This window comes from Bidens hawaiensis, unplaced genomic scaffold (assembly GCF_021521415.1).
Source record: "Bidens hawaiensis isolate Kalapana, Puna unplaced genomic scaffold, B.hawaiensis_p1.1 tig00007678_1, whole genome shotgun sequence".
NCBI classification, from domain to species: domain Eukaryota; kingdom Viridiplantae; phylum Streptophyta; class Magnoliopsida; order Asterales; family Asteraceae; genus Bidens; species Bidens hawaiensis.
Genome location: NW_027491534.1, coordinates 275,240 through 302,603, shown reverse-complemented (window position 1 = coordinate 302,603; position 27,364 = coordinate 275,240). Strand labels below are relative to the sequence as shown.

General features: G+C 34.4%; 1 protein-coding gene and 1 pseudogene across 2 annotated transcripts; both read right to left on the bottom strand.

Annotated features, from left to right (window-relative positions):
* Positions 1–8,758: 8,758 nt before the first annotated feature.
* On the bottom strand, positions 8,759–10,853 carry LOC143635759 (protein ENDOPLASMIC RETICULUM-ARRESTED PEN3 pseudogene; annotated as a pseudogene). Its single transcript, XR_013154122.1, has 2 exons — positions 10,112–10,853; positions 8,759–9,430 (listed from the first exon to the last, which is right to left on the bottom strand). The product of XR_013154122.1 is annotated as a protein ENDOPLASMIC RETICULUM-ARRESTED PEN3 pseudogene (transcript).
* A 6,100-nt stretch (positions 10,854–16,953) lies between these two features.
* LOC143635710 (glycerol-3-phosphate 2-O-acyltransferase 6-like) lies at positions 16,954–26,906 on the bottom strand. The gene is made up of 2 exons (XM_077103468.1): positions 26,289–26,906; positions 16,954–17,826 (listed from the first exon to the last, which is right to left on the bottom strand). The coding sequence occupies exons 1-2, from the start codon at positions 26,904–26,906 to the stop codon at positions 16,954–16,956; spliced, it is 1,491 nt and encodes a 496-aa protein (XP_076959583.1).
* Positions 26,907–27,364: the final 458 nt, after the last annotated feature.

Sequence of the window (27,364 nt, the reverse complement as noted above, 5' to 3'; positions counted from 1 at the left end):
CTACCGCCTCATCAAAGGTTGGAGGCGCTGCGGCGTTGAGCGGAACCCTAACAACAGGAGGTAACCCAAAAATATACCTCTCGATCTTCTTTTCCTCCGTGTTTGCCATGTCTGGCACCAACTGGCAAAGCTCATTGAACCGGTTGTTGTAGGCGTCGATATCCGTTCCTACCATGGTGTGGTTCCAGAATTCCTGTTGCAGACTCTGGATTTCTGCGCGAGAGCAGAACTTTCTCATCAACATTTCCTTCAGTTCCTCCCAGGTCTTGTGGAGAGCAACTTCTCGTCCCAAAGTTTTCGTTTGAAGCTTCCACCAAGACGAAGCTGCTTCTTGGAACATGCAGGTCGCGTAAAGGACCTTCTGGTTCTCACTACATCTGCTAATGGAGAGAACTGTCTCCATCTTGTCAATCCAGTTGTAGAGCCCAATGGCCCCTTCGGTTCCCTTGAATGGCCAAGGCCTACAGGCCATGAATGTCTTGTAGGAGCATCCTTTGTCCAAGGCTCCTGATTCGGGTTCTGGGGTCTCATTCTGACGACCCTGACTTGATTCGGCCTTGCTGGCCTCATGTGTTGCGATCGCTTGCGCGATTATTTCCGCGAGTTCCTCGGGTGTCATGGTAATTCCTTTGGCTTTAGTTGGAGGCATTCTCGCTTTAAAAGAGAATGGAAATATATCAAACTTAGCGCATGTACTCTGAGCACATAATGTTATCATTATTTACTAGACACTGTGTGACCCGTGTTCCTAAGTGTGTGTATGGTTTCTTTTGAAAATATTTTCTTTGAAAAGTATTTCATGTGATTCCCCAACGGTTATAGTCTAGGTTAAAACTTCTTTTCCTAGTTCGCTATAACCAGTGCTCTGATACCAATCTGTCACACCCGGCCCTGAGCGGCGGAAACAGCCGGGCGCGCGCGAGTGGGGATTGATAATTAAGCACGGGCCATTGCAAACATTCAAAGATTTTCATTGCGCATGAAAAGTTTAATACAAATACATTACATTGTTTAAAAATTACATAAAAACATCCAAGTATAAAACTGTTGAAGATTTCCAAGCCATATCCCCTTGCGCGGCGGGAACAACCACGCGCATCGAAGGGATAGAACTAAAATCTTCCAAAAAGCTAGTTTTAGATGTTCAGCGTGAGGTGCTCTAAGTGTGACTCCATGCGCTACCTAATTATCTCCTGAAAGACACGTAAAAACATTTGAATCAGTATAAACTGAGTGAGTTCACAAGTTTTAGTAACTTGATAAATCGTATTGCATCATAATCATTCTGAAACATAATTCTGGTAGCATCATTAAAACACATGCTTGGTAAAACATAGTTCTATCAACATATTCTGCTAAATTCGTTCCGCGGTTTACGCGCGAACATTTCTGGGAACTGTGCTCGTCTGTGTAAGTGGCACTGCCACTACGAGCGAAACAAGTAATACTGTCCCGCGGGTTACGCGCGGACACTTCTGAAAAATCGTGCTCGTCTGTGTAAGTGGCGCTGCCACTACGAGCGAATAATACCGTCCCGCGGGTTACGCGCCGACGTTGTGCCGGAAAACAAGGCGCTCGTCTGCGTAAGAGGAGCGACCTCTACGAGCGGGCTCAATCCCATAGTACTGCCCCGTGCTAGACACTCGTCTGTGTAAGAGGTGCGACCCCTACGAGTGGGCGGATCAAACCAGCAGTCCCTACCCTTAGAGTTCCAATGGTAAAGTGATCACTTACTCGTATCGCACTCTCATCGAAAACCATAGATAACCGTTTGCATTGCTCATCATGAAACATAATTTAAACACATAATCGCTTGCATATCTTGTAAGTATACCATGATAAAACAGTATTTAAGTACGTGTCCCTCGCCCCGAAAACAGTTTAAACGTAGTGAAAACAGTGAAAATAGGGGCTGTGAGACTCACCTGTGGTTCTTGTTAAAGGGATTAATCGAGATTCGGGTTTTCTTGGTGTTGGCCTCGGAATCGAAGGTCTAGAATACGATTAAATAACAAGAAGTATATATATTAAGATCAAGAAATAGGAGAATATAAGGGTTGGATAGTAGGTCTCAAGGTTATATTCTCGGCTTACCTAGTAACAGGATCGGAGCTGGAAACAACGGATGCTTGGGAGAGGATTAGTGCAAGTTTGTAATTCTTTGAAGTGTGTTTTGGTTGATAATTTAGGTTACAAATTTATAGGCAAACTCAAGGGAACACAATCCCTTGCTTTAGGGGATTGAAATCTTTTCATATCTAGGTGTAATGATGATAAAGTATGGAAATTATTATTATTTATTTAAGAGTGGAGTGGTGGATAAAAGATTTTGATTTGATTTGGACAGAACATGCAGGTCTGGGGTTGGTGAGAATAGGGTGGCTGACAGTTGACCTTTCATGTTACAGTGTGCTTTTTCAGGTACTTTTGTCAGTGTACAGTAAAAAGTGGAAAATCTCTGAAACACGCTACTGTTTCCTTTCGGGCGGGAGTAATCTCCTTATAACTGGAGAATAGACTAAGTGTTCTGCGCGTATAACTTTGTGCGCATAGCTTTCTGCGTGTAGGACATTTCTTTGCTGCGGGTAGATACGTAACCTTCTCGCAGTTAGGGACATTTGAGTTTCATTTGTAGATTCTCCAGGTGGTCTTGGTATTTCAACATAGTGATCAGTCATGTTGAAGTCAATTCCATCTTGGAGTTTCAGACAAACTAGTTCTCAACGTTCCCGCCATGCGGGGAGGTTAGTTCCCTTCCGCACGCGCATAAACGATGTAGGATGCACCCGCCTTAGCATTATGCGGGATGGTCAACCCATAGACAACATAACGTTAAGTTACATGAAAACATAAAGCCAAAACATTCACGCATGGCGCATATAACATATGCTCACGCTGGTTCTTAACATGGTGCGCTTGCGCAGGTTGCACATAACAACTGCACGCGCTGACTAACATGGCGCGCTCGCGCAGGGCGCACATAACAAATGCACGCGCTGACTAACATGGCGCGCTCGCGCAGGGCGCACATAACAAATGCACGCGCTTATCATTTACAATCACCTAATTATTAGGTTGATTACTTGGTTTAAGGGATTGGGAATTTACCGGGTGTCACACCAACCAATGTAAAAAAGAAAAAATGAATAACATAGAATAAATTGACTGTAAACAACCACGTATGAGCGTCAAAATCGTTCTTTAGATTTGGTCAATAATGCAATTTTCGTCCAAATTTTCTTTTTTATATACAGACCGTCGAGATTTTCGTCCAAAAACTTTATTATAACTTGTTAATAATTTGTATATTTAATTAAATTAAAGCTTTATTTATGTATAGTTACAGCTATGTTATGTTTGTGCTTGTGCACGTCAGTGTTGTTATATATTATTATACTGACTGTCAGTTAGCTAATGCTAGAACTCACTCGATATGTAGTTGACATTTTGTATGCACTTCAGGTTAGCAGGTTAACGTGATGGAATAAGGACTGTTGGTACACGAAGGGTTATCCATGTTGAAAACTGGCATCCATTATTTTACAGTTGCTATGTTAAAGGAGTTCAACTTTTGTCATGTGCTATGTTAAATGAATGACTTCCGCTACGTTATACTAGTTTAAAGTTTAAGAAGTATCTATGCATGTGTAAACCAACCAATGAGACATTCCGAGTCTTGGGCATTTCACAACTGGTTCGTAAAATAGATATTATAAGAATAGTCAAGATATATTATTTAAAAATATAACTCGAATCAGGATAATAAATTTAAACTAGTTACTTTTGGGAAAATAGCGACCTTATTTTTGTTTGTTTCGGATTAACTTAACAACCGGAAATAATTTGTTTATTTTTTTTAAACTGTTAAAAAAAATTGAGATTAGAGATTAGATAATTTGATATTAGATAACAAATTAACGGGATTAAAATAATTTGAGATTGAGGAAAATAATAACGCAATTTTTTTTGGGGTAACAAGATGTCACTCGTTGGATCAAGTTCGTTTAAACTGGGAAACTAACGCGCGATCACATCTCATGGATTTCATAAGTTTGGTATAATAGATTTTGTAAGTTCGGAAGTCTTTGTACGACCTCAAACTCGGCATAATATAATAGATTTGCCTTATACCACATCTTATGGATTTCGTAGCGGTGGCTGTGATAACTCGTTCATTTACCATCATCATGAGCCACAACGAACATACTTATTACTTTATATGGATGATATCATCCTTACAACATCAAATCCAACTCTATTACACAACAACATCCAGACTCTTTCAAAAGAATTTGCCATGTTTGTTTCAAGATAAACGAGGCATGTTTGTTTCACAAACTGCCTATACTCTGGACATATTACAACGTGCATCCATGGCCGCGTTCAAGCCCGGCCTGCACCCCTGATAGATATGTTTGCCAAAATTAATGCTTATACAGACACCCTTCTACCCAATAGCCATTACCAAATGACTAGCTGAGGCATTGTAGTAGCCAACCGCCGTTGGGTTAGTAGGTTGGCAGGTTGAAATGCGCAACCCGAACCCAACCCATATTATTATTCGTATCAAAGTATTCAATCCTAACCTACACACATATAATTCGGGTCAACGACACGTTTAACCTATATTTTTAAAACAACTCAATTTTTAGATAATACATACTAATTATAAAATCAAAGCATTAAGATGCAAAATTCCAACTAAAATTTAACCACAAATTCAAACATTTTTATTGGATGGCTAACGCATCCTTCAAATGGGCGACTGGCTAAATTCATCAACATCGGGATACACTTGCCTTTCGATCCGGGGAATACCCTCACCTAAGGCCTACGCCCGTGAACACTCGCCCGAAGGCATGACAGCGCGGTGAGATAAAACCCGTTTAGTTCAAGGATCGAACTAGTGAACGCCACCTATTCGCCTAGTCTCCCACCATCACCCTGGTAACTTTGAAACTAAATGCTGGGGACATGAATCGAATCGAGTGACATATAACACCAAGTCTCTCATTTACCGCTCTACCACTAGCTCAAGCTAGTAGTCTCAAAACACATTAAACCACAAAATTCCAAATAAAATCAAAGCATTTGTTTGAGCTCGGCTAGTTGGAGAGCCAGAAACATAACTTGAGAAATGCAATTATTAGAATTGAAGGTGACATTGTAAAGGCAATTCAGGGAATGAAATAATAATTATGTTCTCTAACACCTTACATGAGTTAGGAGGAAAATAAAACTTAAAAAAATTGTTTAAGAAAATATTTAAATTTAAATGGGTTAATGGGTCAACCCATTTTATGCAGATTAACCCAAACTGACGCGACCTGTTTCAACAGGCCAACCCAAACCTGGCCTGTTTTTTAAACATGCCGTGTTAGTTGACCCAAAACTTGTTTTTTTTATGTGTCGGGTTTGGGCCGTGTCGGAAGTTTCCGCCCTAGTAGTTTTACCCATCCGCACATTACCTATGCCGTCCAACAAGTGTGTTTGTTCATGCATGCCCCACGAGATACAGACTTTGATTTCATGAAATGTATTATATGGTATTTAAAGGGAAGTAGGGAATGATTGATTATGGTTTACAACTTGTTGCATTTTTGTCTCACGCTGACTGCCTACTCGGATGCTGATTGGGGTGGGTGTCACGACTCCAGACGTTCTATGTTCGGCTATTGCGTTTTTTGGAGACAATTTGATCTCATGGTCCTCAAAACACCAATCATTGATATATCATAACATTTGTACGTTAATTGATATGCTTTACATCAAGTTTATCTTGGTAGGTAATGGGCAATATGAAGAAACGAACCAGAACAAGAGTTAAATATGTTGTTGAATACAACGTAAAATTATGGTTTGAAACCTAAGTTTACGATTGTCTTTTAAAACCTCCTATGAGCATTCAAGAGGGGTAGAAGGGCAGCTTGTGTTGCCCGCTTGCCTTATGTTTTGATGTAATCACTACTTTATAAATCACTTTTTAAATTTAACGATTTAGTTGAAATGTGAATCGTAAATTTGCGATTTTAGAATCGTAAATTTTGGATTGTGGCTAAACAAAATCATGTGTTCTAACTTCTAACTTTAATGGTGGTAGTTACTTAGCTTATGCTAAGTTGTTTTATGTATTTTATTTTATCATGCAGGGAACGCTCCAATGCCATGATTATTGGATCAAGTCTTGTATTGGGCCAAATAGATATTTTGTAAAACCGACGTGAAAACTTCGAAACTGATTTGGGCCTTATGTGGGGTGGGGGGGGGGTGTAATATGCAAGAGTGTTGATCTTAACTTTTGTTGTTTTTACATGATCTAATCCTTTGTTCCATTTCAATTTCACCTATCAGAGCTTATGCAAATTTGGTAGAAATTAGACGGGTCGCTTACAGCTCAAAGTAACTTCGAATTGAAGAACCGATGGCTGACGATTTGCAGCTTCCGGAAAAGAGTGAGGGGTGGTTCGGACGAGGAGGGGGGTTTGGGTTGTTAAGTTGTTTTCATTTGTTTTAATATATTTTTGATTTACACAAATAGTTATACACACCATTGGTCCCTATAGTAAATTAGTTAAAAGAGTAGAAAGATAGTTTTACACAATATTGACAGATTTTTTTAAACAAAAGTTAGTCTTAAATCCCCTAACCATATTACAAAACTGAAACCACATATAACCCCAAATTCAACCTTTTGAAACTTATATCCTAAATAAAATTTATAATACAACTCCCCGGTCAACATTAAAATGGATTCATTTTGTTAAAATATATGTTACAAATTTATGAACTCTACATATTACCATATTTGAGATTTCTCATTTTTAAATTCTTTCCTCAAATTACAAACATCACATCCTATAAATAACGAACTCAAATAGTATAAAACCAAAGCATACTTAGGTTACTAAAGATTGAACTAAAAACCGAATACAAATTCGGTTTCAACTGAAAAAAATCAGATAATCATTCTATGTTATTGGATTGAAATGAGCTAAATAAGATTAAGCTAAAACTGTAACTGGATTTGTGTAAATGACAACTTAACCATTCTTTGTTATTCGATTTGGACTGAATTTGTTGGGCTCAATCCCGATCATCTGATCAAGTTAAAGTTAGTTAAACATTAGTTAGTAAAGTTAGGGTATAATATGTTAATATGTAATTATTATGAGAAGATGTGTTAATTATGCAATTAGTGTTATAAACCAAACCAATACATCATGTTATTTACTAAACACCGCGTCTGTTCTACATTAGGGTTCCGGCAGGTATTAATACCACCACGGGATTTATAATCATCTATAATTGAATGTCTAATTTTTTTTAAAAACAATAATTGCCGTATTAATTGTTTATTGGATTACATCGAAACAGAAGGCAAGCGGGCAACAAGCTGCGCCGCTACCCCTTTTTGAATCGCTTCGGTTTTGTTTAAACATTTTTCTTCACTTCGGTTTGAAACCGAACGTTGAACACCGCTGGTGTAGCACAAAGTTTATCAAATATAACAATTCCTAAAAAAATGAAATGAACTAGACATTGTATAGGTGCTGCTGCAACAGTATACAGCACAACTGCACATAACAAAAGTGCTCTACAATTTGGATATGTTTATTACTACACCACCTGTAACATAGTTTTTAACCTGCAAACTAAAGACTGCTCTCGCTACTCGAAGCTATGACCATACGTGGTGGAAAGGTGGGGACGCAACTCCTTGCTACCTCACCGTACTCTTGAATTTAAACCATTAGAGCAAATTTTCAAGTGGCGACAAAGAAGAAAATGGCCCTTTGGGTGCTGGTGCTTTAATGCGCTCACGGGCAAAATGTGTGGGGCCAGATTCAACCAATCACATAAATAACACTCACATTTTTACCAAAAAAAAAAAGATAAAATAATAATTGTGTTTTCAGTTAAATTATTACGTGTTTTTGAGTGAAAAGTTAGTGAGTGCCCCCGTACTAACGTGGCGAGACGTTTTTCACTTTTTAGTTACACCACTACACATTGTCTAAAGAACTTCCAAATTAGTAACATTTGCAAAACTAAATCCAAGCCCAAATGTAATTACTACTACTAGTGATGCATTTATGTTCACAAAAGCTCATACTTTGTAACATACTGGATCCTAAAACAACATGGCTTCAAGAATAGCAACATGAATAACCGAGTGCACATCATATATTATAATCACAGATAGATAAAAGCTAACAATATCCCTACCACAAGTTGAATTATTTTCACCCTGATTGCTTCATGGGTACACAATATTATTGTATATGCATTCATCATGATTCAGGTTCCAAGTGTCACATAACCAAAGCAGCCCAAATATAATTAATTACAGTGTTAAATTTATGTTCACAAAAGCTCATAGTTTGTAACATATTGGATTCTAACAATGCATTCATCAATGATTAAGGTAACTCTGTTCATATTCAAGTGTCATATCATCATCATCATCATCATCATCATCATCATCATCGTACTCAGTATATCCCACCAATAGCAATGCTATGGTAAGGTCTGAGGAGGGTAAGATGTAGACAGCCTTACCTCTATCCCATAGGGATAGAGAGGCTGCTTCCGGTGAGACCCCCGGCTCGATAGTAGTTTTGCATCAAGCCTTGGACATAAGGCACATAGCACTCAATCATCAGGGACACCGGCTGATTGGTGCATGTGCCCTTGTCTTTCGGCTATCAACGCCACCACATAATGCCTGATTAACCTTCCGCCACCTTTAACGTTATTTTCACGAGATTGGTAAAATAACGTCAAAATTAGTGCAAACAGAGCTTTGCCAAACCTCGAGCCCTTCGACTTCTTCCCTGCTAACGAAGAGACGTTCTCCACCGCCTTCAATTTTGCTTATTATTCCTCTTTCCGAATCCTGCAATTTATCCATGTAGTTTCTCCTAAATGATTCTTCACCAATTTCGGTACCGCTTTCGCCATTTTGCGAAACCCGAGACCATACTTCTAGTCCACCATCTCTACTAACAAACACTTGCTTCTTGTAACAATGAATCACACTGTTGCTAACACCTGAACCAGCAGTATTACTCAAGCTAGGATTTGTTTCTTGCAGATACACCCACGGGTCATCGCTTAATTTACGCAAATCCGCCATCGCCAGGTCACCAGATTTCGAACATATCTTACACATAGTTAGTTTGTTCACGTCAATGCTAACGTCCGCAAACGAGTCTCCGTACCTACTGCTTCGTCCCGAACCTGGCTCATTCGTCTCCCAAACCACACGTGCGGATCTCGGATCCCACAGACGGATGTAACCAGAGAAACCGAAGGCTCCAGATGTCACCGCGGAGGCTGCGAGAAGTCCGAGATCCATCACGTACGTTAAGTTTCCCAGAACGATTGATTTTGAAGAGTTTCCAGATTGTCTACCGATTTCCGACGTCACCTAGTAGGGGAGTGCATAAAACCGAATTAATCGAACCGAAACTGAATTAACTGAAAAACCGAACCAAAGCATTAACAGACGGTTAATTTTTGGACTTTTGAAGTAACCAATTTTTCAGTTGAGTTTTGGTTAACCATTTTTTAATAACCAAACCGATTAACCAACACATTATCCGTAACAATCATCTATTTCAAAATTCTAATGATATTATGTTCCAATACTTCAAAACATATTTATCCAACTTTCTTGACCATTGTATTCTTGATCTTGGATATTTCATTCCTTTAGTAACATATATTAATTCGTTCCGAATGACAATGACTTTAAATCACAAGTCATTTATTCTGTTGTACGGTGTCTTTGATAGTTAGCTCTTCACCTGTTAAAACTTAAAACCGAGTTTATGACTTATGAGTAATCCTTTATGTATATTTTGGAACTAATGTGTATAACCTAATTGTTTATAATGTTTATGGTTGTGCTTTTAGTAAAATTCGTAACAAATGCCAGCAAAATTTAATCCGGATTAAAAGTTTGGGTTTAGCGGTTAATTAACCGAACCGAATTAACCGCTGCTAATAACTGATTAACCGAAACCGAACAGATATTGGTTTTTAATAACCGAAGTGTTCAGTTATGGTTTCAGTTATCGCCGTTAACCGAACCAAACCGTGCACACACCTGAAGCGTTGATTTATCGATAGCTAGTACGCAGTTCTCCTTATGGTACGAATCAAAAGCAGCAAAAACCGAGTCAGGAGAGTCAGCAATAGCGGTCACCGGAGCTTTGTAGATTCTCGGATCGGTCGGATCAATCCACTCGACCGACCCTACACGACCGCCGTTCGCAACGTTATAAAAATGGACACCGGAAGCCACATCAGACGCGACAGCCGCCATAGCAGATTGCGTAACCCGTCTGATCGAGGTAATCGAGTCAAGGTGCGTCCGTACGGTCCCCGCGTGAGTTAAGTTCCAATCGTAAACGGAAACCTGGCCGCCGTGAGCCATCCACACGGACCCATCGTCGATTGTCGTAAACGCCGTCACTATTCCGTCGGAAGCAGGGCGGATGGTGTTGACGAGTGAAGCATCAATGCCGGAAAGTGGGTTGGGAAGCATGGCGGACTTGAGGTGGGTTTCAATGCCGTAGTAGGAGGCTTCATCGGAGAGTTCTTGGTCGGTAAAGCGGCGGGAGGTGGAGGGGAGGCGGTTGGTGCGGAGGAGAGAGAGTAGGACGGAGAATATCTCTGGGTCTCGGTCAATGAAGACTGGGTTGGATGAAGATCGGTTGGACAAGGCGGCGAGGAGTGAGTCTGGGCCGCCGGATTGGAGGGTGGAGACGGTGGTTTCGAAGAGCTTCCCGCCGACGTTTAGCTTGATCCGGTCACTGAGGGTAATATTGGAAATTGCGTCCTCCATTTCGATTCAGATATTTGATTTTGGATGGGGTATGTGTTAATATTTTTAGTGAGATTGAAGTCAATGTTCTTCACATATGAATAAGTCAAGTCAACCATAGTTTTCATGATCTATTTTAGTGTAACTAGTTGTCGGGATTCAAAATGATCAAAATGCTTAACACTTGTTTTCATTATACAACTCCTTTTGGCGTTCTCCCTTGTTTAAATCGAATCTGGCCTTCAAGAGATTCTTGTATAATTTTTGCCACATGCGTGATTCAAACCAGGTACATCTGCTTGCCTGACCTTCGTAAATTTGATGATGTACATTGATGTGAAGTCTTAATAAATGTATATATTTTTTGAACCGTTTTTGTGATGTAGTATCAATTCAAAACTTTGTTTTGTAGTTATAAGCTAATGTATGAAATTCAAGACATTTAAGTTATAAAGAAAGACAGATTTGAGATAAAAGAAAATGAAATAACCAGAGTGTAGGTGTCACAACTAAGTAAAAGATCTATGATAGATATTTGAGTTGAGAAATATTAGTCATATTGTAAACAAATAAATTAATTAATTAACGAGCTGGTTCATCTCTAGAACTAGCATAGCAATGCATTTTAAGTTTTAAAATACTACAATAATTATATAACCATATGGGTTGGATTGCTACCATCACTTTTATCAATCAAGCAAGTAAAAAAAAACCTTCTTAAAACATACATAGAAGTCCTGTGATCGATACTTAAACCAGTTAAACATTTAGTGATGTTTTGATCTCATGTTGTACTAGAAACTATACAAGTATGTAGAAACTACACAAGTATGTAAATTGTTGAAATGCATAGATACTCTACATAAATAATTCAATTCAATAACAAACATATTGATATGGTATTTAGGTAATAGGTATTATGGTTTTATTTCTAACGTGTGGGCTGGAGGTACCTGGGCTCATTCGTGGGCTGTTTGGATAGATTTTGTAGACTAATTGTTCATGGGCCAATGGGGGCTACATATAAAGAAGATTAAGGGAAGGGCCGAGGGTCGTCTCCATCTTCGTTTGTCTCTGGGCCGTTATTCTTTATGCTCAAGATTTGATTGTTGCCACTTGTCATACACACATTATCCCTGATTGTTCTTATATCTTCTTATAGTAGTCGTCTTCAACTCTTCATCTCTTTAATTTTAGTCAGGGGTTTTATTCTCTAAATAAAATAAAGTAGTTCGTGATTAATTGAAAGAAGTCTTTGATTTGGGATAATAAAATAAGTAAACAAAAAATAACAATATACTAACAGTTGCATGTTTGGAAGGGCTTGTCATGCTGATTTAAGATGGATTGTGAAATGAGCTTTGGAGGTTGTGAGTTTGTAACTAAAACTATTTTTTTTATATGAGACAAAGTCTAGTGTCGATTAAGTTGTCAATTGAATTTGATGAATGAATTTGTGTTAGGGTTTAGTTAACATGATAAACTGACATAAAGGATTAAAAGAAATTAGAAATTAAAAAAAAATAAAAATAATTGTTTTACCCCTGATTAAATGGTCAAAATAAGACGGGGTTAGCAAAAAGTACGAACTTGAAACGTCAAGTATTCTGTTGCAAAGAAAAAAAATTAGAAAAACGTGTTGAAGTTGCGTACTTGATCAAATATTAGGTATGATAATGACACTTAACTCCGCAATGAGAAATTAAAAAAGAAAAATACAAAATGACCATTTTACGAACTAGACGAGGTTAGAAAAAGTACTAAAATGGCATGTTATTGAAACGTGAAGTATCCAGTTGCAATGAATTCTAAAATGGTACTAAAGTTGCGTAATTGAACAAGCCATTTGTATGTAACAACGCATAACTCTTTTGGTTATTTGAGTTATATAGTTACTAGATATTGATCGGTTTGAGGAGAAGAAAACAATTTGGTTTTTGTTAGGTTTACCAATCTTAAATTTGCTAAGGAGAGACGAAAGTGACAAAAACATGTTCCTTGATCATTAATATGTTTGCTTTTGGTAGCTATGGCCTTTTGGTAGAATCGATGACTGCATCTTTGATGCACTGCCAGTACTACTACATCTGAGAATTCTTAATTTGATATTTGTAAATAGTCCATGGTGTGGAAGGTGATTTTCATACCAACAAGGGTTATGAGGAATCTTCTTTTGGTTTTTGGATTGGCTTATTATTAAAAGCCAACATGATGCGCTTTATGTGAGAGTAATGAGGAATCGCTCAAGCACTTGTTAACCGGGTGTTTCATTTCTATGGCCGTTTGGAATGCGATTGGTTCATGGTGCAACATCCCTACATCTTTTGTTTTCCATGTTAATGATTTGGTGGAAGTGCATAAGGTTAGTGGTGCGACGGGGAACAAGAGATTGATTATTCATGGCATTGTCATCATTACTTGTTGGAGGATTTGGCGGGCTAGGAATGAAAAGATTTTTTCGGGCAAGAACACTAAGGTGGTAGAAATGGTTGCGGATATAAAATCTTTGGGTTTTCTTTGGTACAAAAATAGATCTAAGATAGGGGTAGTGGATTGGAAAAGATGGTGTTTATTTGATGTAACGTGATTGATGTTTTTGGTTTTTGGCTTTCGACGTCTATCTCCGTCTTGGTGATAGTCGTTGGTTGTGTTTGTTTTTAATGAAAGTCATTTTTCAAAAAAAATTAAAAGCCAACATGATTTGGAGATGCCGTTATTTTTGTTTAGGTATGTAGATGTCTCTTTTGCATCATGTCCAAAAGTTTAATTCCAGTTTTGATATCCGAGTCTTCAAATTGTAATTCACCATAAATTTTGTTTAAATTTGAAGTAATAATGTTCCACTACTACTACAAAAACCTCTATTACATTGGTTATAAAAATGTTTTACACACAGCATAAAGGTTAACTGTTGAATAAGATGTAATCTACCATTTTAAAAAGAACAATTTTCTTAAATCTTTGTAAATAAGAAAAAACTATACCGTCGTTTATTGAACTTGTTAAAAAGTTGCATTGTTTATTGATAACTAGCATTGTTTAAAATATTAAGATTTCCTTAACAATTGAATATCATTGTAAATAAGAAGAAACTAGCGTTGTTCATTGAACTTATTGAAAAGTAGAGTTGTTTATTGAAAACTAATGTTGTTTAAAGTTTGAGGTTCCCTCCCACCGTTGTAGATAAGAAGAAAACCAGCGTTGTTTTCAACTTGTTATAAAGTAACGTTGTTTATTGAAAGCTAGCGTTGTTTAAAGTTTTGAGGCTCTCTCCCACCATTGAATATCGTTGTAAATAAAAAGAAAACCAGTGTTGTTTATTGAACTTAATGAAAAGCAGCGTTGTTTTATGAAAACTGGCTTTGTTTAAAGATTTAAGGTTCCCTAGTTCTCACCATTGTATACCTTTGTAAATAAGAGAAAACTAACGTCTATTGAAAAATAGTGTTGTTTAAGATTTTGAGGTTCTCCTCCCAACAATGTACAGTGTTTTCGTTTCCCTCATTTGAAAATTTTCATAAATCTTATCTTTCCTCTTTAACCTTTAAATATGACTTTCTCAAATACTCTCTCTCTCAATCCACTCTTCACATTGCATCTGTGTTTATCAGAATTTGTTTAAAATAAGGTATACTTCATTATAATTTTAGTTAGGGTTTATGAGACTTGATTTTGTTATGCTAAACTGCATATCTCAGTTTACCTTATGTAATTTCAGGAAGGATATGCTTATTTTGTGCTTATGTTTACCGATTGGAATATTTCATATGTCTGGGGTCATTGTTATGTTGACATTGTTGATTGTTTGATGTCTCTGATTTAGTTACGTAGTTACATACCCATCCCATGACTTCCTTCATTCGCTAAACATAAATTTGCTGAATAAAGGACAAAGCTTTTTCTGCAATAATTCACTATAGGTATGTATCTCGTTCTTTCACATTTTGAAGTTTTATTCATTTGGATAATTAGTATTTAAAAAAGAGAGTGATGTATTGTTTTTGGAGTTTTTTTGATAATGATAGAAGCATAAAATTAAAGGAAAACATAATGCATACCAAGTGTTTGATAAATTGCTTAAATGAGGATTATATATCGTTACACCATGTAAAGGAGATGTTACTGATCAACATTGTTGTCTGTTTTGATCAACGTTAAAAGTGTTTTTTTTCTAATCCAATACAATATGACTTATTGAGCCGCACAAACTAACTTTCGCACAAACTAATTTGTGCTATAGACAAACTGAATTTATTATGTGTTGCAACTTTCATATTGTACCTTAAAACTCATTTAATATTTGTTTCATATATAACTTATGATGCACATTGTTTGATAGAATGCTTGAACCAAAACATACTTTAATAAAGTTGTAGGCTTATGTAAACGGCTAAATGATCCTTTTTCACATATATTATAGAGTTGGTTTCCTTATTTTGATGGATATTTCAATCTTCATAAGTTTGGTGGAATTGATGTGTGTTGTTTTTATCTTTAGCTAGACTGGAGATGGACATAGTGTTACTAGAAAAAGGGAAGGAAATATGGTTTCTTGTTCAAACTGTTGAAGAATATGCATATGCGATTTTAAAGATTTTAAGGATGTTATCTTGGACACATTTTGAACAAATCAAGGAAGTAGAAATAACATTGTATATATATTTGTTTAGATTTTATTTATAGGTTAGACCAGTTTTGTATAAATGTAAGCTGATTTATGTATATAAATTGGATTTTGGGCTTTTGGTTACTACAAATATAAATTTAATTTAAAAAAAAAGCCAAAAGTATAGAAGCGTTGTTTCTGGTATATCAAAGAAATGTTGTTTTTTAATATCATTTACAACGGTCTTTTCAATATTCTTTACTACAAAGAAGCGTCGTTTTTTTTTTGTATTTAAGCTTTATTTTTAATACCATTTTGCAATGGTTTTTGAAGCATTGTTTTTTTTGTACCATTTTATATCGGTTTTTGAAGCGTTGTGTTTAGATACCATTTTACACCTGTTCCTAAACCATTTTCAATACATTTTGCAATGCGACGTTTAAAACAATTTTGAAACTCTTGTGTAAACCCCATTTAACCGTTTTAAAATATACTTTTTATGTACTAGCGTTCAAGTTCATGCTTAATTGTCCAAAAGTGTTGGTTGTCATCGACTCATCAAACACATGTTAAAGAGAAAATTCCCAGATAGCTAATTTTGACCACTCATTTTCAATATTAGCCATGCTTTTGAAGAAATTCCTAAAATAGCCATTCTGATTCGTCGGATCGGACGTAAACAACATACCCTCCAACGGATTAGTGCAGCCAATAAGAGTTCGCCACATATGCAAGTGTTTCCTTCGGATCCGACTAATTATGAGAGTCTCCGACGGATCTGGTAAACATCCAAAGAAAAATTAAACCATCGGATCCGACGGAAACAGCATCTGTACCGTCGGATCTGATGGTTTAATCCTTCATCTACATCCCACTTGTGTAGTAGTTCGGTGTAAAAAGTAAAGATCTTGAACTAGATCAACCAGATCTTGAAGCAATGTTTGATGGCAGCGGTGATAATGGCAGTTTCAGGCGATGGCGGTGGTGATGATAGTTTCAGGAGAACCTTTGGGAACATTTGCTCTCGCCGAAAGTTGCAGACGTCGGATTCTCCGTCGATGGTCTGGGTAGTTTCAATTGGGAGAAAATGTTCAATTAAGTGACACTGTTTTCCAACGGGGTACGGGTACCAACATGAACTTCGCCCACTGATTACTAAAAGTTTAATTAATTTGTATGCTGATGAAAAACTTTTGTTTGTACTGATGGTAACCAAACATCCTAGTACAACGTATCAGCTTGCTTGATATCACACCAAGATGCTTAATTAAAAGGCACATATTTGTCATGCAACTAATCATAATTGCAACACGTTTCTAACTAGTGATCCAACCTTTTTACATATATAATAAAATTTTACACACATCTTACATTCTTGAACGATATACTAATAATAATTTAATTACGAATATAAGCAAACAATATTGTTTCAATAAATCTCTTAAATTAGTTATTTATATAAAAAATAATAATAGCCACAACAAACTATATTTTTGAATCAAATCGTGTGGTTCATCTATTGAGATTTGCCCTTCTTGCTCTCAACACGACCATCGGTTCCGGCCATCATCGCATACTTGTCCTTTCTTGTCAAATTAGTGCACTCAAATCCAAGCGTATCCCCTATCACTCTTTGAATATAATTTGCCACCTCAAATGCAGATTTCCCGCCTTTGCAAGTAAGTTCCGGAGGTAATTGATTCAAGAAAGTTATCTCATACGTTGGCCTAGGGTTCATGAACACAAAATATGGGTCCAAGAACTTGTATCCACGGGCTGTTGTCCCGAAAAACACACTTTGTTTTGTATTAATAGCAACCGGCACTATCCTATCCGTGAGTTCAGCAAAAAGAGCGCTAAATCTAAGCAAGAACGATTCTCTGCATGTAGTTCCCTCGGGGCAAATGACCAAATCGCCCTCTTCTAGCAACTGTTTAATATGTGCGGCATCTTTATCTCTCTCCCTTGCCAATGCCACAGCCTTAATAGGGGAAATTAATTCAGAAAATTTACTAATACTATATGTGACACAACTTATCTTTCTTCCCAGGGCGACAGCAGTGACGACCGGGTCTATAACAGCACGATGGTTGCATACAAAGAGTACCCCACTTTGTCCTTGTTTAGGAGCAGGTGGTGGTGTGCCCTTAACAACAAGTTTGATTCCTAGGATCTTGTAGTTGTAGTAAACAATCCTTTCTGGTAAAGGTATATTGAGGTAAACTCTAAGTATTGATAAGAAAATGCCTATGGGCATCCATAGGAAGGTAAGTAGAGCCGTCAATGGTGTAGGCCTTTGCACTAGACGCCCTTCGTGGAAGATTATTGGTTGTAGAAGCTTGTTCCTTGGTAAGGGCTCACATCTTGTTCTTGGTACGATATAAGCTTCCTGCAATATATTGATCCCGGTGCGCAAGTACAACAATCATATGCCTTTGGAATTAAAGTAAACATAAATGTTTTGAAGAACCAAAGAATGGTTAAAAGGGGTCTTTTGAACTCTTAGCTTTCCCATGTGGTTATCACATGTTTTCTATATCAATTGGCATTCGTGTCAAAGGGACCTTCAAACCCATGCAACAACTAATGAAATTAAACGTGTATGGAGGAAATTTAAGGGCAACGTGAAACTATATTAATAGAAAAAACTAACATTACTTTATTTGACCCTTTCAAGTACAAGAAGATATACTAAACCTAGATGCTAGGAATTTTATGGTTTAAAATAGTAAAATGCATACGAAAAATATATATATATATATATATATATATATATATATATATATATATATGGTGAGTATCAATTAAGAACTTCTAAATAGGTTGAGAATTTTAAAAACTATTTATAGCCAATCAAATTATTTTATTCATTATCTATCTTCTTTTTAAATAAGGGCATTTAAGTCTTTCTAAACTTTTACCATTATTTTAAATCTCCTACAATATGTCATAATCAATTTGTTTAAATATATACATCCCAAATTCCTATTTTTCCTCATGATTTAATATTTATTTTGTTTACGATTGATATTTGGAGAAAGTAGCATATGGATAAATGTTCATTATCTATTTTTGCTTTTTATTTTTTTAATTTACGATTTCTTTTATTACAAACCCTTTCAATTCGTAAGCTTGAATATGCTTAAAAGCTACTTGTATGCTTTTTTATTGAAACTATATTTTTATGATACAATATTCATTTTTCTTTATTTATAGAGATGTATAATTCTCATATTTATATGTTTACATGTATGTATGTGTTATTTACATATGTGCATATGTTATTTTCAGAAGTCTCAGGTTACCTGTTAAAGTTTCATTTGCAAATTTTACATATATTTACATAGTGTAAACTTTAATGTTTGTTTTAGGAATATTGGCTTTAAATAATCCTAACTATGGCAAATTAGTAAATATCAGTCCCAACTTTACACTTGCCTGCTGACCGTTCCAACTATTGATGTATTTATTTTTAACAGGCTGCGACTAACGGATGTTAACTCCGTTAGTGATTTGCTGATGTGGACCTTCTTCCCCGGCCGGAAACCTGCAACTTGCCTCCATTTTCCCTAATATCGTCACACCGTCTCCCTCCCTCTTCAAAAGACATCGGAAATTAGAAAATGAAGTAGATTTCATCTTCTTTCATGGCCAATCCCTATATACCAAACCCGATTTTATTTTCAAAAATTTGAAATCAATGTTACACGATTTACAAAATAAGCATAGGGCTTTTGTTAAGAGGATAAAAACGAGTCGAATGATGTGTCAATTACCTCGAATGGTGCACGATTGGCAAGGGTGGACTTCGCCAGAGACAACAACGGCGGCACGTCACGTCGGTTAGGTTTCGAATGAGGGGAAAGATAGAGAGAGATGGTATAACAATATTAGGGAGAATGGAGGCGAGTTGCAGGTTTCCGGCCGGAGAAGAAGGTCCACGTCAGCAAATCACTAACGGAGTTAACATTCATTAGTCGCGGCCCGTTAAAAACAAATACATCAATAGTTGGGACGGTCAGCAGGCAAGTATAAAGTTGGGACTGATATTTACCAATAGGTCATAATTGAGATTATTTAAAACCAATATTCCTTTGTTTTAATGGAAAAACAAATTTTACATATATTTATATATAGTGTAAATCCCAAATTTTACATATATTTACATATAGTGTAAATCCCATGAAAGATTTTTAGTTTTCCCAATTGTTGTTCTCCACTGAGGTATATTCAATCATGGAGTTAATATATTTTGATTTATCCTTATTTTCTCTTTATAATGAACGTGGGTTAAAGAAAGAGAGCAATAATCGGAATTTGTTTTTTGTTTACAACCATTAAAAAAAAAAGACTCAAATATCATTCCCGTTATGCCCTTTATGCCTAAATTAAACCCTTCAACTAACAAGTTTTTTGCAATAATACCCTTGTTTAATCACATCCGTTGATTATAATCGGAATTTGTTTTTTGTTTACAAACATTAAAAAAAAAAGACTCAAATCTCATTCCCGTTATGCCCTTTATGCCTAAATTAAACCCTTCAACTAACAAGTTTTTTGCAATAATATCCTTGTTTAATCACATCCGTTGATTAATAAGATCAATGGCTATTAAAAGTTCTTAGAGTTCTTAACAAAAAATGAGTTCTTCAATTAATACAACTAATATAACCATAATAAATCATTCTCTAATTATAGATACATATATTCTATACGTGTGTAGGTAATATGTTTTTCGTGTATAAGTAATATGTTTTTTTATTTTTAGAACAAGTGTATGTTATATGTTTTTGTTTAGGTTGTATGTTTTTTATTGGCATTTAATGCTAACATGTGTAAGATAATTTTTTTGTATTATTCATCACAATGTACCTACGTGTTGATTGATATTGATATATTGAGTTGGAAGAAATTGGTTTTGGATAGAAAAAAATTTAACGTATGAATAAATTGTATTTGTGTAGGATACAAATTTTCGACTGTAGGTTATATGTCTTTCGTGTGTAGGTTATACATTTTCATGTGCGGGTGTGGTTTATTGATGCTGAATTTTGTGTGTAGGTTATATGTTTTCTTATTATTAGAACAAGTGTAGGTTATATGTTTTTGTGTAGGTTGTTTACTTTTTTGTTGATATTTAATGCAAACACGTGTAAGATAGTTTTTTGTACTATTTATCACAATGTAACTATTTGTTGATGGATATTAATATATTGGGTTGGAAGAAATTGGTTTTGGATAGAAAGAAATTTTAATGCATGAATAAATTGTACTTTGTGTAGGATAAAAATTCAATAGAGAAAAAATAAGTTATAAAAATAAATGAATTTTTATTATTTTTCAATTATAATAATTTGATTAGTTGTATTAATTGAATAGAGAGCATACATTAATACTTTCCTTATTTATCTTTAAGCATTTAAAACATAAAATAAAACTAGTAGCCCATATTCATTTTTCACATTTCTCACACTAATCTTATTTCTATTCTGAACCATCTCCTATATATATATATATATATATATATATATATATATATATTTATATGAGTATTGTAAAACACTAATATTGTTAGGTGAAATAAAAAACACACATGAATTGATTTTATTCATCAATTCTTCATATTTGAAAAATTTTGTACATTTTATACGCAAATGTGTATATTACGTACATAAACACCATCAAACTAATTTGTTTATATGTAGGCGAATTAACTTACGCATACTTACACATGTATAGGCTCTCTATCAAATACAAAAAGTTCATATATTCTTCTAAATTTTGTGATATAAACATTGTATGTCAAAAAATTAATTAATTATTTTGTTTCCAATTAAAAGTCTTACTGGTGTCAAGCCTGAGAGAATGTTAGACGTTTAGGTGCTTTATCTAGAACTCTCTAACTTATATGCAATAGAAATACATGCATTTATATGCATATATCTTATTGGGAGACCTCCTAAAAAAGAAAAAAAAAAGGGAGGGGGGTGATATTATTCTTAACTACTAAAGTAAAAAATGATTCTTAGCCTTTTATATTTTAAGTTGGGATCAAAGTTGTAGGAAAAAATAGGGGCGAGATGGTATTTTTGGAACGATTACATGTTGATCTTTTTAACTTCAGACTTAACAAATTATGCAAGTGTTTTGCGGATATCAGGCAAGTATATTATTAGTAATCACCACAGGTTATTAGTTAATTTTGATTTTTTATCCAGCAAATTTTGTCTAACATAGAAACTAATAAAATACTATGAACTATTTAAAACTAAACCTAAAATAGGGTCTTTATAAAAAGATATTAAGTTATCTAGCTTCCTAAGAAAAATTCAGTTTTGAATGTTATGTCTCCACTAAGAGTATGGGTGTATCGAAAATGACAGCAGCGTGAGAGGTGATCAGTGTGATCGAAGAAGCGACATGAGATGAAGGGATGAATTAGCAGCATTATCGGGGTTTAGGCTCTATGTAGATTAGTCGGTGGACTTCATTACACGAAACCCAGTTTGTGCTAATTCTAATAATATAACTGAAATCTATTGTAAAGATGAATATAAATTGTTTAATTGATATCTATATAAGCTTAATTTCATAATCTTTGTATTTTAAATTTTCTGTTTATTTTAAAATTATATGCTGTTATTTAAATATTTACAAATGTATATAAAAGAGAAATCTGTTATTAAATAAATTAAAAGTAGGCGATGATGTGGATGGTGAAGTGGAAGTTTAGTGTTGTGAGAAAAATAGAAGGTTTTTAAGGATCGAATGTAGCATTCCAAGACAAAGATTTGTAAATTTTAGCGTTGCGGATGCTTTAACACAAAATTATGATCTCAATTATCTTATCTATAATATATATAAACGAAAACCCTAAAATCCTACGTGTCGGGATGCGGCCGCTCCCCCCTTTTATGGAAGCCACCAGATTGCTTGATTTTTAAATGGAGGCATTTCATTGATTTAACCCAAATTCATGGGTATGGGTCTTACCAAAACCAGATGGCTCTTAAACGGGTTATAACATCTCATTAAATTAAAAATTAATCTTACCAATTATTTGATATGAAAATCCTATAAAATAGGGATATACTAAAATTTAATATTTAATTTAAAAAGAAAAAGATATTATTTATAATTAATAAACAATTTTATAGTAAAAAACATAAGTGGGTCATGGGTCACCAAATCCAGATAGCTTTTAAACAGGTTATAACATATTATTTATCTATGAAACCCTTTCATCATCAAATCCTAAGTATATTATTAATTTTCTTACAATAAAGAAAATTAAAATCCAAAAAATAAATATTAAAAAACGAAAAATATAAAACAACCATTCTTTCAAGCCATCAGATTACTTTATTTATAAATGAAAGATTCTCACGCATTTGACCCGAATTCACGGGTAAAGGTCTCACCAAACCCAGATAGCTATTAAACGGGTTATAACATCTCATTATATTAAAAATTAATCTCATAAAATATTTGATATGAAAATCCTATAAAATAGGGATATATTAAAAATTAATATTCTATTTTATTTTAAAAAATATATTATTTATAATTAAGAAACAATTTTATAATAAAGAAAATAAAGGGTAACGGGTATCACCAAACCCAGATAGCTTTTAAACCGGATTATAACATATCATTTATTTGTGAAACCATTTTATCATCAAACCTCAAGTTTATTAATTATTAACTTTCTTACAATAAATAAAATTAAAATCCAAATAGACATATATAAATATTGAAAACGAAAATGTAAACAATCTCCGTAATAAGGGGGATAAAATCTAGTATAAGGTATAAACTATAAAAATGAGAGCACAGTCTTGCATCCCCCTATTGATATGTAAAAAAATGATAATTTATAAAAACAAAAATTGTGTTCTATATCATTTTTCTGTTTCTTTTGGTGTTAATTTTTTCCCTGCAATGTTTTACGTTGTATTTTGAGAAAATGAAAAAGATAAAAGTTTGGTTTTATGACCAAGATGCCTTCCGATCCTAATTTTGAACATGCTATCTGCATAGTCTATTTTAACCTATTTAGACTAAATACACTTTGTATTTATAATATAAATATATATCATAAGTTTACTTTCTTCATCTTATATAAGATCCATGCTGTTAAATATTAATGAGTGAGTTAAAGATGACGATCGCCCACTTCTTATGGCTTATGTGGACCACTTGACAAAAATTTAAAAGTAAATTAAACACAAAACATGACTGCATTTATGAGCATATTATCAAAGGTCTACTTCATCGTGTGTATAATATTGAGGGGTTGTTTCTGGCCACCAATTCTTTAGGTCATATATTTTCCCTTTTTAACTCCTCTTTATTTTGGTTATTATTCCATCTGGATCAGCTTTATATAAGATGAAAAAATTAAGGAGTCAGGGTGTAGAAATAGAAGGTTAAGAGTTTAATTTATGTAGACTAGAGTGCAATATTTAGTTGTTAAAAAGAAAAACTATACATATTATTTATAATCACACATATAAATTAGAAATTTGTATTTTAACTTTGTAAAAGATGGTCAGGCTTCCCTTCATGTCAATATGTCATTTATGCTCTCTTTCGTCTCCAGTATTTACGTTCGAGTAAATTATGTTTTGATAAAACGAATTGTCAAATGCTGCGAGTTTAAAAGGGTTATAACAGAAGGGATCATTCTCAAACAATGTGGGCTACTGTTAAAGAATGCGTTTAATGGCTGTACCTACATGCACCTAATATACAGCCTTTACATATATACAATATAGGCATACAAATAAATGGATAAATAAACGATTTTCCATACTTTACGTAAAAAATAGTTAATGATTTGAATAAAAAATGGATTTTTACATATTTCTCATTCCTAACCATTTAAAATTACATATTTCTTCAAAATACAAGTTTTTAATGCAAAATGTACGATGCTCATTAAGCATGGTTTGGGAAAACATGTAATTTCAAAGTTTAGAAAGGGGAAATATGTAAATACCCCAATAAAAAATATAATGAATTACATTAATATTTTAAATATTCACCGTTGTAAAAAAAATATTTTAAATATTATATACCTGACCAAAAACGAAATTCTATAGGAAGTAATAAATGATTTGCAGTTGTCAGAAAACAAACTGAAATGTGGTGTTTTTATGGCGGTCCCAAACTTAAATAAGATGCTTGCCATGAAATATTAAATTATAAATATTGTATATACTATTTAAAATGGAAATTCACATATTAAACTTACGTTTGATATTTTAGTATTTATTAGCCTTAATTTAAAGCTAAAATGAAGAGACTATGTTTACGCTTATATACTTAAATTCAAAGACTTTTGTGACAAGCAATACTTTTCCTAAACCCGGTGGTTAAATTTTATGTTGCCAAGAAAAACACCCTTATTTCCTACCGTTAGGTGGTAAAGCGGAAGTGACAACAAATACGCATAATATATAATCGATACAAGAATTTTAACGTGGTTTGGTCTGGATCAAACCTGCATCCATAGGTAGCAACTAGGGTTATATTAATATTAGCAGATAACCAATAATTAGAATTACGTAGCTTTGTTTATATCGAGAGAATGGTTTTAGAGAATGAAAAACATAAATATGGGTTCTAATTTAAACAATTAGAACCGCCTAACTTTTGTACTTCTATCGGTTGGTATCCATGTGCCCAAAACCTTAACAAAATCTAACACCTATCACAAAAGTTTCCGGTAAGTATCCAGCCTATTTAATGCTATGCTGCATATCAGAGCCTCAAAAGAATCCTTTTCCATAAACATTAAAAGACGTATGAAGTTTTATAGTTGTCTTTAATGATGAATTGTGTGAAATTTTATAGTTGTTTTGAATGGCAAATTGCATGAAGTTTCGTAGTTTTTTTTTATATGTAAAATGAACGTACTCTGAATTTAAACTTTTTAACTTATGTCTTAGATTTTATTGGTTTAATGTAAAAGTTAGATATGAAAAGACATTCAAAACTTTTCGTTTGAGATCTCACTATAGTATAAATATTTATATTTATATTTACATAACTAATATATAAAGTTTTGCTTAGTTAAAGTAAATGTAACATATCAATTACGATTAAAAAAGTAGGTGACAATCAACTTATGTAATTTAACCCGCAATTAACGAAGATGGTAGATTTATGAGTTAATCTAATGCGACGTGTCATTCACTTGTTGGATGCTTATTATATATTTCTAAACCTATTTCTAGACTTATAATAAATTAGATATACCGTAAAGGGACAAAATATATATATACTAAACAATAAAGTAATATTATTATTATTATATCGTTTGTTGACTTTTTTTTTATCTTATTAAAAGTGACAACTGTTAACTTTTTGTTCGGGATTAACATAGAATTATTTTCAATGATGCAATTCAGAGGGTAAACCATTTTTCTGAAAATAAATAAATAAATAAAAACTCTATTGCAAAGAAAATTTTATAGAATTATTGTTACGTTGTCAATTTTGTTTTGTTTATAATTTCGCATCGGTTGTACAATTTTCTTTGCTAACGTTTATATTAATGTTACATCTAAAGGAAGAAAGTTAGGTGATCCCTTTGGGTGTGTTTGCTAGGTCTTTAAATGTGGTTGTTACAATTGTTTATACGAGTTACATGTGTGATTTGTAGATGTGGCTCACGCTGTAAGTAGTGGTAGGTCATAGGTGGTTGTTACAATGTTACCTATGCTCAATATTATGGTTGATGGCCTTTGCGTTATCCATACGTCCTGATTTTTAACATAATTTTGGTTTTGAAATAATAATAATAATAATAATAATAATAATAATAAAAGAATAATAATAATCTACCTTGCAAATGGTCATGAAATCTTTGTCAGTCTCACCATCTCCAAGAGCCAAATCAGGCAGATTCGAACCATTAAATTCTTGCAAAACGGCGGTTTTTTTCAGTTGACCGGAAAGAACACCAGTCTCCTTAACCAACCCGGTGGCTCGACCAGATTTTGAGACCTCGTGTTCGGTCCCCAACACCTTATCAGCCCCTAAATAATTCTTCACAGAGGGTTCAACCATAACCCTTGGGCTCGATGTCACCACATACCTTTTCCCAAACGAGTTGAACACCCTCCATGACTCTGGCCGAACATCGCCCGCATAGAATCGAGGTAAAACCGAGCTTGAAACAAGCTCAATATCCCGGATTCTTAGCCCAACAAATGAGATGAAAATATAAACTCGAGTGGCGGTTGGCTCAGAAAATAGGGAGATGATGTAGATGAATGGGAAGGCGAGTAATAGAAAGAAGGCTCGGAAAATGCTTCCGGCTTCTAGTGCTATGAGGAAATAATATGGGAACGGATTGGGTGATACGAGAAGGGTACCGTCAAGATTCGAGGCAACGGTTTGGTCGGATCTTGATTGTGTAGTGCATTTTGAGATCGGTTCGAAATCGCGATGATGAGACATTGTGGGCTTATGGCTATAAAGTTGTTTGGTATGAGTTATGAAGATGAAATGTAGATGACTAGAAGGGTTTAAAAAGAAGTTGGAAGATGGATGCATTGAGTACTTGAATTCCTTTTCTATTTTTGTTTTTGTTTTTGTTTTTGTTTTTGTGAGGTTTAATTATTATCATGCAAAAGTTAAACGTGCATGTGAGAAGAAAAAAAACTAGATCATTTATTATAAAAAAAATATATGTTTTATTTTTAAACGTAATCAATTTTGAGTATAAAGTTATTAGGTGTATAAACATTTTTATAAATATATTGTAAAAATATTGTCCAGGTAGCTTAAAAATAATTTTTAAGTTTATGTGTAATTATGGCACAAACGAAATTGTCTATCTTCTCAGTGGCGGATCTAGAACCAAATATTAGGGGCACTACTACATAAAGAGGTATTTGCCACCGACTTTTGCTACA